Raw genomic sequence first — 15,686 nt, 5'->3', positions numbered from 1 at the left:
AAGAAGAAACAAACATTTATTGAATTACTTTATAATAACAATTACTGAACTGCAGCTCCTTCATAATTTATATAGTGCAGAGTACTAGCAATCATATTTCTCTTGGACTCTACTGGCTGCTTTGCAGGTTTTTACTAGCTCTTAGTGGACTGATGTAAAAGTAATTCAAAGATGTACATGGGCTTTTGAGTTAACATACTGTAGGTCTCTTCTTCAAGTTAATGTGATGCTGAAGGCCCAAGTACCACAACATTTTTGGATTATTCTTAGGTTGGTCTTGTAATTCCTATAAAGCATAAAAGCTAACATATGATGGGCTATTTTCAAAAGCTATTTATCCAGTTCCATGGTTATGAACCTAGCTGAACAGACTGTCTGAAAATTGCCCACCCTTTGCACAGGTAAAAAGTATGTGCAGAGATAAATAACATTTTATTTATTTATTTATTTAAATGTTTTTTTTACACAGGAGTATTAGTGTTGGCCTTCACTCCGGTTTACATTTTGAACAACTCAGTACAGTAAAACAGACAACTAATGTAAAAACAGACAACTAATGTAAAACAGACAACTAATGTAAAAACAGACAACAAATTGTAAACAACTCAGTACAGTAAAACAGAGGTGAATACTCTATAACAGAGGTGCAGCTTTAGCAGTGAATAACATAAGAGCATTGCGGTAACGATATAATATAATATAATATAATAATACTATAACAGGTTAAATAGAGTGCTCTGAGTGACATGAGACATGTTGTTCGAAAGATGGTATTAGGTCGTCGGATATTCGGAGGGGAGGGAGCTTGCGTACTTTTACCTATGGAAACAGTGGGCAGGTCCGAGGGTGAGATTAGGATGGGGGAGGCCACAGAAGATGAGAGAAACAAAAGTATGAGAGAAATTATGTGTGAAGCTTGCTGGGCAGACTAGATGGGCCATTTGGTCTTCTTCTGCCGTCATTTCTATGTTTCTATATGTTTCTATAAGATGAGGTTTTGCATATTTACAGATATGTGCATTGCTTTACAGGAAACAAATATGCACAGAAAAAGCAGATGCAAATTTCAGCAGATACTTTTTCCTTAGGGAAGTGTCAAGGGGAAAGTACATATGTACTTTGAGAACTGTTGCAAAGCACAGTGAGTGAGGAAAAGTACCCAAGGACATTGCAGGTACCCGCAGATATCTCAAGCTTGATTAGTGTAGAATTGTGCTTGCATACAAGATAATGAGAAATACGAACCACAGTTCTGCTTTAAAGCAGCCTTGTTTCATGATATACTAAACAGCCAAAGACGAGAGGAAAAAGGTTTCTATTGTGCTTCACGAAAGCAGTCACCAAAGTATCCAAACAGTTTTTGTAAGGAATAAAGACAAACCATTTATTATGGCCACGCCCCTTGATTCTGTAGATCAAATTCATTCTCCAGTTGTCTGTACTACATCTACATTTTACATACATCAGCAAAAAGCTTGCATGGTGATAGGCAGCACAGCAGCACCCTGTTACATTTAGATTTATGAAGGGGGATGACTAAGCAAGAGCTGTTTTCAAAAACTGTAAGTTTTAATATCTCCTTGGGAGTAAAACAAACCAGAATGAAAAACGGGGCTCTAAATAATTTTCTTTTAATTTCTAATTAGCTTATTTAAGAAAATGCTGTTCATTTTGCTGCTCTGTGATCATATGATCATAAGATCAAGAGAAAGTAACTGGTATTTGCTATCTAACATTAGCTTCTCCGAAGTTAATATGCCCATTTTTTGAGGTAATTTTAGTAATATATTTGTCATAGAGAACAAAGTATCACTTAGAAAATATTTAGGACATCATATTGGTCACATAATTTATAGTAATACATCTGTTGTTGCATAAAAGAGACAAAGAACTGCAGCATTTTCTCAGCTGTTTTTCTGTAGCTGTTTAATAATCTGAAGCTGAGCAGGGACTGTACCTTGGCGTTTGGATTCAGAGATCTTATGGAAGGGATGGCAATCAGACTGAATCGCTCATAGAGGTATTCGTTAGAGGAGCTTCCTTTCAGCAGAGCAAAAGGGATGAGGTAAAGTTCTCCCTCTAAAACTAATACCAGCTGCCGATGTCGTCCTACAGGACCGGAGGAGTGCATCAATCCCTGAGGAACAAGGGAAAAAAGCAGTTTGTAGCGTTATAAGCCCAGGGCAGGAAACAAAACCAATAAAAGTACACTACAACGTTATGCAACTGGCTTTAGGAAGGAGATGGGAGGAGAGCGAAAATGATATTTATTTATTTATTTAGAGATTTTTATATCCCGCGGCTCGTGCAGCACATCACCTCGGTTTACAGCAAACAATAATGCAGCAACAGGCTTTACAATGAGATAGTAAACGGAGCAATACATGCAGAATGCTTAACAATCAACTTAGCAACTGGAACCAATTTTTTTTTCTTTTTTTATAAATAAAATAGATATCATTGGCTTATAAGTAACACAATATACCGAGAATTTAATCTACATAGAGGCAAAAATACAGTGGAGAGCTTTTCTAGGGAGTAAGAGCCGGTCAAGATGGGGGGGGGGGGGGGGGGGGGGGAACAAGTGGAAAGTTAGCAGTGACGTGAGCAGTCAGTCCTGGGTTTGCTTTTCTGAACAGCCAGGTTTTTAGGTTTTGTTTATATTTTCTGTGGCAAGGTTCCTGGCACAGTTCAGAGGGCACGGTGTTCCATGTTGTGGTTCCTGCTATGATGATTGAACTCAAAGAAAGAAATAATTAAGTCTAGGAATAATCAATGAGAATTTTATATCACTAAAGCTCGGATTTTAAAAGCCTTGTATGCATACATTTCGGGGCTTACACACATGACCGGGCTCTGCGTGCGCCGCGTGCATTTTCCACAGGGCTCGGGTACGCGCTGAAGTGCCGGGCTAGATAAAAGGGGTGGGCCGGTCTGGGCGGAGAGAAGCGGGGCAGAGGGGCGGGCCAGGACAGCACCCTTAGCCGCTGTCCCGAGGAAGCGCGCACCGGCAGCCGGCCAGCACACAGAGTTTACTTCTGCTCTGCAGGAGCAGTAACTATGAAAATAAAAAATTTGGGGATAGCTAGGTTTAGGGGACAGGGAGGAGAGGGGAAGAGGGAGGAAGGACAGGATTAGGGTTAGGGAAATTCTCTCCCAGTTTGCTCCTTTATTGAAGCGGACTGGGAGGGAACTGGGAAGAATGCAAATCTCGTTGCTGGGCGAAATTTGAAAAATCCCCCCCCCCCTGCGAGTGGAAGATGCCACCCGCCCACATATGCACCCGCAGATATTAAAATCCGGTACGCATATGTGCGCGGGAATCCTATTTTATAACATGTGGGCGCAGACGAATTGGGAACGAACTAGGAAAAAAGGTAATTACGTCGGCGTGTCCCAACAGATGCCAATACCCCAACTACCCACTGGAAACCCCTCCTCCCCAGCTCCTAATTTTAAACACTTACACAAGGAAACATTATTAGCATATCTTTCCTTAGGACTTGTCAGTTTTTACATGCATCAGTCAGCACATTTTAAAATATACATGTGTGAAGGAAATAACCAGTTTGACCACTTAGTCCACCAGTTTGCCCAGTCTCTTTCTAGGTCATCAAGATCCCTCTGGTTCTTCAGCCGGCACTCTACCCAGTTTACCAACAGCACTCACCCAGTCAGTTTTATTCTGACTTACACCTGATAAAGAGCAGAAGTAAATGTGTGCTGGTAACAGTCCGACATGCGATGCATTCACTGGTTTTAAAATCAGGATTGACACGCAGAAATGTTGGCCCTGCTCCAAATTCATCTTTTCTTCACACATTTTGTTGCTCGTACATGTGCATATATGCATGTAATTTTCCAGTTTTAAAATGAGAGTTGCTTATACTTTGTCCATATACTCGCATCTATGGGCTTTCTAACATGAGCAACTCTTAAAATTCACCCGCAGTTAAGTAAGTAACTATTGACTATATATTTATAATATTTAGATCCCACCAAACTGCCTTTCTAGGCAGGTAACAAATGATATTCATAAAATAAACATAAAACATTTCAAAATATAAAACACAAACATCATCAATAAATATCAAATTATATAAAACCATACACTAAGAAAAAACATGAATTCACAAAAGACAAACATAAATTAAAATATAAACAACGAAATATGCTAAAATAACAACAAAAACAGAGCAGCCTGCATATACACTACAAGCACTGTGCCAGTTCATCCTGAATGCTTTAGAGAACAAGAATCCCTTCATAAAATCCCTTCAGGTCCTTCAATAGCATACATCATAGCAATTCTCAATAGCCCACTTACACATGTGCATAAATTATTTTGATTACTACCCTCTAAGGAAGCCATTTTCAAAAGAATTTTCACACGTAAAACTGGGTTTTTGAAAATTGCTACTTTTATGCATGTAACTCCTTTGAAAATTCACTCCATATTTTCTAATTTATCTAACACAATTTTATCCATACTTCAGATACCATTACGAAGGGATTGATGGAATAAGCCAATACTGTGAATTTGTTTCTGGCAGTATCAACTCATTTAAATATTATTCAAATGGCTTTGAAGGCACTTTTTTTTGGCAATAAAAACTGTGTAAAAATTACAGCCTTCACTGCCAAAAAATGTAACTACACCTTTCTCAGGTGTAGCTAAGTTTTACATTAAATCATGGTTTTGCATGATTTTAGCAGATACTTTTGCTACAGTACAATTGCTAATAAGCTGATTTGCATGAATCTTCAGCTCAGTAATAATTTTGGATAATTTTTGTAAATGGGTTCACAGATGCAAAATTAGGTGTGGAAAAATTGCAAATAACATAAGTAAAAATGTGCAAGCATGATTATGTGCAGTATTTTCCATTTTCCCCATGCATAATCACATTTAACTCTCAGACTCGTTAATCTTGTTACCGCTTTCCTGTTTCTCGCCTTTCACTCAGTTTGTCAGGTTCGCTGTTTTCAACCTTCTCTTAGTTGTCACCCCCCCCCCCCCCCCCTTCCCTGTTATTTGTAATTTCCACCTTTTGTTATCATGTAAACCGATATGATGTGTACTTTAATGTCGGTATAGAAAAGCTGTTAAATAAATTTATGAAACCATTCACAACTTAGTACATCAGCCTCTAGGCATGAGACTTTGGGGTAGATTTTATTACATGCGGTGCAGTCTACATGTGTGCGCTCTACCTGGCGCGCGCGCGCTACCCGGCACGCGCGCATGTTATAAAATCCAGGGTCAGCACGCGCAACAGGGTGCACAATTGTGCACCTTGCATGTGCCGAGCCGCGCTGCCTTCCTCCGTTCCCTTCCCCCTAGCCTGACCTTCCTACCTTTCCCCCCCCAGCCCTACTCTAACCCCCCCAAAAGTTTTGTTTTGGACCTGTCACAAAGGGGATTTCAACCTTACAGAGACTGCAAACTGCCACAGCAAAAGTGAAGGAATATAAAAATATGTCAAAAACTCCGGTGAATGACAAATGTTCTGCAAGAGCCAGCATCCAGCACTGACAATGTAACAAGTTGGGAAAAGGGCTATACTGTTTAGCCTGCCCAGAGAGAAGCACTACATAGTCAACAGAGGAGGAAGCTAAAGGAATGCTGGGAGACCATTTAAGGTGGAAAAGTTACAATTTGGCTGGCTCAGTCTGTGTGCATGGAGTGGAGACTGCCAGGAGTTGCAGCCAGGAAGAGGAAAGTTCATCTGGCAGCACTGAAATCAGTTCTTCTCCTGAATAGCTAATGATCGAGAGGGAGAGGCAGAAGTCTGTGCTCTAAGAAAACAGAAAGACAGACAGCTGTTCTTACTTCACAGCAGAGCTACATGCAAAATCCCAACAAGGGACAGAGGAGCCAGGATCTAAGAGCTGATAGTCTTCCTTTCCAGAGATATCCAGGCCCAGGAGCATATGGCTGGATCACCCTTCCAAGAGACTGAGTTAAGTAATCTAAACCTTGCACAAAGAGTATTTTAGCAAAGGAAGGAGAAGATTTATTTCCTTGCCTGTGTCCCCAAATTCAGTATCTCATCTTAATTGCTTCAGCTTTTCAGTCAAAGTCAAGCATAAACCATTGCTGGGAAAGAAAAAAATGGTGGACCATAGTCTTTCTGTAAGAGACTGAAATCAGGCCAGCTTTTTTTAGTACCAAGTAAACCATTTGGGGAAGCTCCCCAGGAGAGAGAGAGACCTTCCACACACTGCAATGCTCATCTATTTGGTTTTTCATCTAGTCAGCTCCACCATCAAGAGGACCTTCTTTTTCTTGATTGTTTTTCCCCACACAATTTTGTGTTTGGGACAGGGTGCACCCTTTATAAACTGGTGACATTGGGGTGGATCTGTTCCCCCCACCCCACCCCTTTATTTGAAGGCTCAGGGGTAAGGACAATTTTTGAAAGTTGTGTACTTCACTGCCTTTCCCTCACTTTTCTCTGTTAGCGTTCCCTAATTTTTTTGTATCCATATGAGTAAGTTGGTTGCACTAACAGGCCATACCCAGTGTTATTTTTGCATCGCTTGATATAAAATGAGAAAACTGCAAGTTTATATTATACTTCACTACTGTACTTTTCCCATTTCATTTTCTGGTTGGATTTACTGGCTACTTACACAATATTAGTAGAAGGGTTAACCACTGTTTTATTCTGGTGTGATGATTTTGGTCTGTGGTGCCACAAGTGAGAGGTTGTTTGGGAAGGGCACAGAATTGTGGTATTGGGGTGACCGGGACCGTCTCATCCCCCACTCAGGCTATGAAACCAAAGATAAATCATATTAGTAAATATAATTTCTCATGTGGTACTCCCCACCCCAAGTATAGGAGTAATCCATAGTCTGTACCAAGGGGGAGGGTACCCCTGTTTTCCTCATTAGGTCCTGTTTTCCATTTTTTCCAAACCTGCCTTTTTGGCTTTGATAGCCCCTTTCTGAGCACTCTATTTAGGCTTCCAAAATGGTATTTTTAAATAGTCTCCATTCCTCATACAGACAACTTGTTTAACTATTCTTTTTAGTTTCCTTTTATCTAGTATCCTTAACTTATCATAGCGACCCTTTAAAAGGTTTTGTTGCTGTAGTTTTATTTTTTCTCTTCCAGTGATTACCTCAAATTTGATTGCATTATGATCACTATTGCCAAACAGCTCCTCCACCATTACCCCTTGCACCAGATCCTGCATTCCAGGGAGATCTAGATTTAAAGTAGCTCCCCCTTGTCACTTCTAAGACCGGTTGTTTATGAAGCAGTCGTTTATGGTGTCTAGAAACTTAACTTCGCTATCTAACCTTTAGCCTTCTTCCCTCTCCCAGCCAGTCTCTAGCTGTGTGTTTCCCCTCTCCCAGCCTAAATCTCTACCTGTGTGTTTTCCCTCTCCCAACCCGAGTCTCTAGCTGTGTGTTTCCCCTCTCCCAACCCGAGTCTCTAGCTGTGTGTTTTCCCTCTCCCAACCCGAGTCTCTAGCTGTGTGTTTCCCCTCTCCCAGCCCAAATCTCTACCTGTGTGTTTTCCCTCTCCCAACCCAAGTCTCTAGCTGTGTGTTTCCCCTCTCCCAGCCCAAATCTCTACCTGTGTGTTTCCCCTCTCCCAGCCTGAGTCTCTAGCTGTGTGTTTCCCCTCTCCCAGCCCAAATCTCTACCTGTGTTTCCCCTCTCCCAGCCTGAGTCTCTAGCTGTGTGTTTCCCCTCTCCCAGCCCGAGTCTCTACCTGTGTATTTCCCTTCTCCCAGCCCGAGTCTCTAGCTATGTGTTTCCCCTTTCCCAGCCCGAGTCTCTAGCTGTGTGTTTCCCCTCTCCCAGCCCGAGTCTCTAGCTGTGTGTTTCCCCTCTCCCAACCGGGATCTCTAGCTGTGTGTTTCCCCTCTCCCAGCCCGAGTCTCTAGCTGTGTGTTTTCCCTCTCCCAGCCCGAGTCTCTAGCTGTGTGTTTCCCCTTTCCCAGCCTGAGTCTCTAGCTGTGTGTTTCCCCTCTCCCAGCCTGGGTCTCTACCTGTGTGTTTCCCCTCTCCCAGCCCGAGTCTCTAGCTCTGTGCTTCCCCTCTCCCAGCCAGAGTCTCTACCTGCATGTTTGCCGTCTCCCAGCCAGAGTCTCTACCTGTGTGTTTGCCCTCTCCCAGCCTGAGTCTTTAGCTGTGTGCTTCCCCTCTCCCAGCCAGAGTCTCTATCTGTGTGTTTGCCCTCTCCCAGCCCAAGTCTTTAGCTGTGTGTTTCCCCTCTCCCAGCCCAAGTCTCTAGTGGTCTCTTACTTTCTCTGCAACAATCTGTGCAGAAGAAACAAAAGCAAAATAGGCCAACCTCTTCAGTAGGAAGAAAGGGCTGTATATAGGGACTCAGAAAAAGGTTATTGGGGAAGGAGGTGTTAAAGCAGAACGAGAAAATTTAAAATGAGAAGTGCTACACTTTCTCATATGCTAACCTGCCCAGTGACCAGAGCTTGCAGGGGGGGGGGGGGGGGGGGGGGAGAGAGAAGAAAATCAGTCCTTTCATTAGCTTTTCAATATTCTCCCTTTCCAGGGGGAACTTAACCTTGGTTCCCTAACTCCTGGGAAGTTAGACCAGTGCAGAGCTTCTGATAAAATTTCCAAGATTCAGGTCCTGTTGGAGGTGTAGATACAAAGCCAAGCAAATTACTTTTTAAAAATCCCATAAGCATGAAACAGCAAAATAAACAAGACCATGATGAAAAGCGGTACCTGCTGCTGTTTATTTATACACATGGTAGATGTGAGGCAGTTTTGACGCACTGGAGCGTATTTTCAGTTTATATGGCTGTCAGGATCTGACAGGCTCAGTTTGGTGGTGCACTGCACACATTCTTTTCAAGCTGGTGGTGCAGGTGCACTGCTGTGCACTAATGACCCTACGCCCCTGCATAAAATGACATACCTGTGGGCACCCGGAGGCCAATAGTTTCAAATTCTGCTAGAGTCACTGCATATACAGACTGCACAGCATACCAAACACAAACAGATGGAAACTTGTCAAGCTGAAAGGCCAAAGGCCAAAGTAACACTATTTCTGTGTAATGACTGCAATTACATGGCTGAGCTCCTCATCTCTTCATGTTAGGTGAACAGATTTACTCTTGGGATGTGCACTACATGGTCACATTTGAGGGTCTGTGACCACACATGGTTCATTTGAACACAAGGTTTTGTAACTATTTACAGCAGTAAGACCATGCCTATAGATACTGTTATGAAACATTATAAAAGGAAAATAACTTTTAAAGCTATCGGGCAATCTTGAATAGTAACTTTAGCAGAGAATAAATGCGTTCATTTATTATGTTCTGACGCCTTTGCTAGAAGCTAAACATTCACTTGGCGTTTAATGGAATAGTTTGAATTATACCAGTCTTACATCTTTTCACGCATTTTCATATTATAATTGTACAGTAAAACCAACACAACACAGTCCATAATGGATGTTTCATATAGTTTCCAGCACTGAATCCTCCATCAATAATAGTGAAATTACAATAGGTATAAAGTAGAGAGGAGTGGGGTTTTACCTATGGCACAAAATTTCAGTCTTGATGTATTACATTTAGTGGAAACAATTTTTATTGAGCATAAACACAAAAACAGCATAATTGATCTATTACATTTTTCCTCATACATCCCTCCTTCGTTCATGATAAGCAGATCCTTTTACAGACACACAAGTCTGGCAAAACCAAACATTTTTGTTGAGTTTGTGAATAGACCTAAAGCAAGATTTTGCCATTTCTACTCTTCAGGCCATTCTATATACACATTTCTGGTGAAAAGCAAACAAGTACTGTGATGAGAAGAAGACATGCACGTTACTTGTGGCAAGAAGAGCTAGGAGTCCCAGTAGAATTCTTTCTGAAGATGGTAATCAACAGCGGACAGGAGAATACCAATGCTGAATGATTTAACAGCAAGAATTAAAAACAAGTTGAAACTTAAAGTAGCAATCAAAATACAAAAATAGGAAATAACTAGAGAAGGTAAGAAAGCCCTTTTAATAACAAGATGAAAGAAGAAGAAATCACAAAACGGTAAGGGAAAAAAGCCTTTAGCCTTGACAATATTTGATCCTCCTTTTGTAATAAAGTAATGTAACACTACTAAAGGAAAATATAGATTTTTTTCTGAAGGAATTAAATGTGCTGTCTGACCTCTTCCTCTTTTTCTTGTCCTTTTTGTAGACACATTCACAGCTGGAGTGTGTGAAGCAGGCTCAGTCTTCTCTGACAGCCTCGGGAGCCTTTCTGAGAAAAAAATGTCCATCCCATCCTGACATATTGTTTACCAGCGCACTGCGGATACTTTCCCCCAGCGCACTGCCTGTTGCGAGCCAGCCACTGTGCTCTGCAGCTAAATTTTCAAGCGTGGGCTCAGACTTGTCTTTGCCTTGCAGAGACCAGCTTGACAAGAGTAGCTACCCACTAGGGGGCTTGCTGTTTTTGCAAACTTCTTTTTCTTTTAATATATATTTCATTTGACTTGCTGCTCCTGGGCAATTTAATGAGATTCTGTCTGAGCTATAGTGACATGTAGCCACTAGTTCTCCGTGTTCCAATGGAAAGCGCCTAGCATTTGACATTTCATGTTTGATAGTTACACAGTAGGAAACTAGAAATAAAAATATTATAGTAAGCTGCTTTTTAGATGTGCTAAAAGAGTAGGAATAACTTTTCATTAGGCCCTCCAAAAAAATTCTGATCAATTATAATTAGGCAAATTATTTGGCAGTCAACACGAGAACTGTGAACCCTGTGCTGCTTACAGATTTAAGCACTATTCAATTTACATCAAATTTCTGATGCATTAAACGTGGTATGAATATCAGTTTGGTTATCTCCCCACTAGTAATGAGGTAACTGAAAGTGATTTTGGACTATTAAAAGTGAACTTCTAATGAAACCAGTACCTAACATAGTAAATGATGATAAAGACCCAAATGGTCCATCCAGTTTGCCCAGTAAGTCGCTTAGAGTACTAACTGCCACTCCATGCAGATTGCTCACATAATTTCTGTTAAAGGCAGTAAATGCCACTCCGTGCAGGTTGCTCGTTAACACAGGTTACCCCTTTTCTTCATGTCCATCCTTCAGCCACTAGGGATCCTCTGTGTTTATCCCATAACCTTTTGAATTCTATTACCATTTTTGTCTTCACTATCGCTTTCCATGAGGAAATACTTCCTGTCTAAAAGACCAACTACTATATTTTGCTCCTTTTTCAGCAGTGTTTGTCACTATAGACTGCAGTGAGAAGGCTCTGAACCCTGTGCCACAAGCTAAAACCAATCAGCAGTTTGCTAACAAAAATATAAGACCACCTGATATGAAGGTGTTGTATAAACAAGCTCAACAACCTGTATGCTACTGTGCTGCATTAAAATAATGCTCAGTAGTTCATTGTAAACATCTATAATCTGTATAATTTAACTTTAGTCATACTGAGCATGGCCAAAAAGACTGACCAGTGATGATGGTAAACTAATTCATATTTTGGTAGTTGACTGCTGCTTTCTCAAACTTGATTTCAGAAATTGATTATCAGTGTTGCATCGAAAAATGTAGGCTGGTAAAATATGAATAAAGTTGCATTTATTACTTATTTTAAATATAGTGATGAAAAGTTACTATGGAAGGTATGTAGCATCTTTCACAAAAAGATCCACTTTCAGAGTGCTGATTGTATATAAACATGACTGATATTGGGGGGTCACGTGATGTGGTGAACTGGGGAAGACGTATTTCCCAGGGCTCTGGGTGCTTTCCCTCTAGATCCAATACCATGTAGATAAAAACATTTCTTCTTACCTGCGATTTATCCTTGGTAGTGGCTACAGATCATCTTGGACTGTGTGAGCAGTTAAATACTGAGGTATGTTTACCCGTTTCACAAAAAAAGACAAGGAGAAATTGAATGTATCAGAGGGGAAAATGGCTGCCACTAAATACCCTACTCCAACGGAAGTGCTAAATGAAACAGCCATGGCTGATCATACAACAGCAGTGGTAGCAGCTTTATCTACTAGATTTGATGATCTTTCAGCGAAAATAATGGAGATTAAAGGATCCCTGTCAGAATTTCAATCGAGATTCAAAATAATTGAAGGCAGGATAGGCCTCATGGAGGACGACTTGCTCGCATTGACAGCAAAAGTAAATAAGCTCCAAAATTGGTCGGAGCTCAGATGACCTTGAAAACAGGTCCAGAAGATCTAATTTGTGGTTCATGGGCTTTTCTGAATATATCTCTGATGTAAAGCTACATGAGATCCTGGAACAATGGCTGCCATCAGAGCTGGGCCTGACTAACTTAGTGGGCTACCTTTGGATTGAACATGCACATCAAGTGGGATCTTTGTCAGTCGACATAAGAACAAAAGATATGCCATCTGGGTCAGACCATGGATCAATCAAGCCCAGTATCCTGTTTCCAACAGTGACTAAGCTACTATTGCTTATTAATTACTGTTATAGCAGTTTATGAATTTTTCCTCTAGGAACTTATTCAAACCTTTTTTAAACCCAGTTACACTAACTGCTATAACCACATTCTCTGGCAATGAATTCCAGAGCTTAACTATGCACTGAGTGAAAATGAGCTACTTGCTAACTTCATGGAGTGCCCCCTGGTCCTTCTATTATCTGAGAGATTTACATTAACTTGTTCAAGTCCTTTCATGATTTTGTAGACTTCTATCCTATCAATCCTCAGTCATCTCTTCTCCAAACTGAACAGCCCTAACTTCTTTAGCCTTTCCTCATAGGGCAGCTGTTCACTTTTTTGAAGGAGTTAATAAACATGTGGATAAAGGTGAACCAGTAGATGTAATGTACTTGGATTTTCAGAAGGCGTTTGATAATGTTCCTCATGAGAGGCTTCTAGGAAAAGTTAAAAGTCATGGTATAGGTGGCTATGTCCTTTCATGGATTACAAACTGGCTAAAAGACAGGAAACACAGAGTAGGATTAAATGGACAATTTTCTCAGTGGAAGGGAGTGAGCAGTGGAGTGCCTCAGGGATCTGTACTGGGACCCTTACTTTTCAATATATTTATAAATGATCTGGAAAGAAATGCGACGAGTGAGATAATCAAATTTGCAGATGATACAAAATTGTTCAGAGTAGTTAAATCACAAGCAGATTGTGATAAATTGCAGGAAGACCTTGTGAGACTGGAAAATTGGGCATCGAAATGGCAGATGAAATTTAATGTGGATAAGTGCAAGGTGATGCATATAGGGAAAAATAACCCATGCTATAGTTACACAATGTTAGGTTCCATATTAGGTGCTACAACCCAAGAAAGAGATCTAGGCGTCATAGTGGATAACACATTGAAATCGTCAGTTCAGTGTGCTGCGGCAGTCAAAAAAGCAAACAGAATGTTGGGAATTATTAGGAAGGGAATGGTGAATAAAATGGAAAATGTCATAATGCCTCTGTATCCCTCCATGATGAGACCCCACCTTGAATACTGTGTACAATTCTGGTCGCCGCATCTCAAAAAAGATATAATTGCGATGGAGAAGGTACAGAGAAGGGAGATCAAAATGATAAGGGGAATGGAACAGCTCCCCTATGAGGAAAGACTAAAGAGGTTAGGACTTTTCAGCTTGGAGAAGAGATGGCTGAGGGGGGATATGATAGAGGTGTTTAAAATCATGAGAGGTCTAGAACGGGTAGATGTGAATCGGTTATTTAGTCTTTCAGATAATAGAAAGACTAGGGTCACTCCATGAAGTTAGCATGTGGCACATTTAAAACTAATCGGAGAAAGTTCTTCTTTACTCAACGCACAATTAAACTCTGGAATTTGTTGCCAGAGGATGTGGTTAGTTCAGTTAGTATAGCTGTGTTTAAAAAAGGATTGGATAAGTTATTGGAGAAGTCCATTTCCTGCTATTAATTAAGTTGACTTAGAAAATAGCCACTGCTATTACTAGCAACGGCAACATGAATTAGACTTAGTTTTTGGGTACTTGCCAGGTTCTTATGGCCTGGATTGGCCACTGTTGGAAACAGGATGCTGGGCTTGATGGACCCTTGGTCTGACCCAGTATGTCATGTTCTTATGTTCCATGTCCCTTATCATTTTGGTCGCTGCACTTTCTCCAGTGCAGCTATATCCTTTTTGAGATGTGGGGACCAGAACTGCACACAGTATTCAAGGTGCGGTTTCACCACGGAACGATACAGAGGCATTATGACATCCTTCATTTTATTTTCCATTCTCTTTCTAATAATTCCCAACATTCTGTTTGCTTTTTTGATTGCCACAGCACACTGAGCCGACGATTTCAATGTATTATCCACTATGACGCCTTGATCTCTTTCCTGGATGGTAACTCCTAAGATAGAACCTAACATTGTGTAACTACGGCAAGGGTTATTTTTCGTTATATAGCGAAGTTGCTTACCTGTAATAAGTATTCTCCTAGGACAGCAGGATGTTAGTCCTCACATGTGGGTGACAACATCTGATGGAGCCCGGCACAGAAAACTGAGCATGCCCAGTGTCCACGTGGGGTCTCTGTTCAGTCTCTTAAGTAGATCACATAAAAAAGAAAACAAACCAGGAGAATCCAATTCTGCAGGGTGGTGGGCAAGATTTCTGAGGACTAACATCCTGCTGTCCTAGGAGAACACCTGTTACAGGTAAGCAGCTTCGCTTTCTCCTAGGACAAGCAGGATGTTAGTGGGTGGACCCCTAGCTACATGCTGGACCCGAGACCAATGGGACCAACAGACACCAAGCTAGCTGCCAATGGGCACAACAACAGAGGTGCTGTTGGTAACATAGGGAACAGCTTGAACCCCAAAATAGGGCCATAGGTAAGTTGGATTCATAGCTGAAAAAGATTTCTGAGGACAGACTGGCCAAATCTGTTATAACCAACAAAGACTTATCATCATGGTCCAAATTCGAACCAGTCTCATACAAAGAGAAAGAAACCCTACTAAAATCACTAAACCCAGCCTGCCATGATCTTGACAAAATTCCTACTCAAACACTAAAAGGAATCTCACAAACTATCACCCCAACCATCACAGCAATCATCAACAAATCCCTGGAAGAAGGGGAAATCCCAGTCAAATTTAAAATGGCCACTATCAAACCCATCTTTAAAAAAAAAGAACCTGGACCCAAATGATCTAAACAACTGTAGACCCATCTCAAACTTACCCTTCCTAGCTAAATTAACAGAAAAGGTAGTTCTCAAAGAACTAAACGAACACCTAGAACAAAATAACATACTACATGCAACACAACACGGCTTCAGAAAACACTGCAGTACGGAAACCCTACTACTAATGCTATCAGATACAATCCTAAGAGGTTTTGACAATGGACAACGCTTCATACTAATTCTACTAGACCTATCCGTGGCGTTCGACACAGTCGATCATAAAAGCCTAATCGACCATCTATAAGAAATAGGTCTGACTGACATAACTCTGAAATGGTTCACCTCCTTCCCACAGAACAGATCATACAAGGTAAACATCAACAACATCAACTCAGAAACAATCCCGCTTGAAACAGGAGTATCTCAAGGTTCAGCACTATCTGCCACCCTGTTCAATATATACCTCCTCCTTTTATGCCAACTACTATCGCGTCTCGGAGTCTCATATTTCATGTATGCTGACGACATACAACTAATCATCCCTAT

General features: G+C 41.0%; 1 protein-coding gene across 2 annotated transcripts in view; it reads right to left on the bottom strand.

Moving 5' to 3' along the window:
• The window catches only part of TTC28 (tetratricopeptide repeat domain 28), a 2,190,403-nt gene that overhangs the window by 104,738 nt on the left and 2,069,979 nt on the right, over positions 1 to 15,686 (bottom strand). For both annotated transcript variants that reach the window (XM_029572102.1, XM_029572103.1), the window contains exon 15: positions 1,958 to 2,137. In XM_029572102.1, coding sequence (XP_029427962.1) covers positions 1,958 to 2,137 — 180 coding nt within the window. The remainder of the gene's footprint in view (positions 1 to 1,957; positions 2,138 to 15,686) is intronic.

This window comes from Rhinatrema bivittatum, chromosome 11, assembly GCF_901001135.1.
Source record: "Rhinatrema bivittatum chromosome 11, aRhiBiv1.1, whole genome shotgun sequence".
Lineage (NCBI taxonomy): Eukaryota > Metazoa > Chordata > Amphibia > Gymnophiona > Rhinatrematidae > Rhinatrema > Rhinatrema bivittatum.
This window is presented reverse-complemented; position numbering and strand designations above follow the sequence as displayed.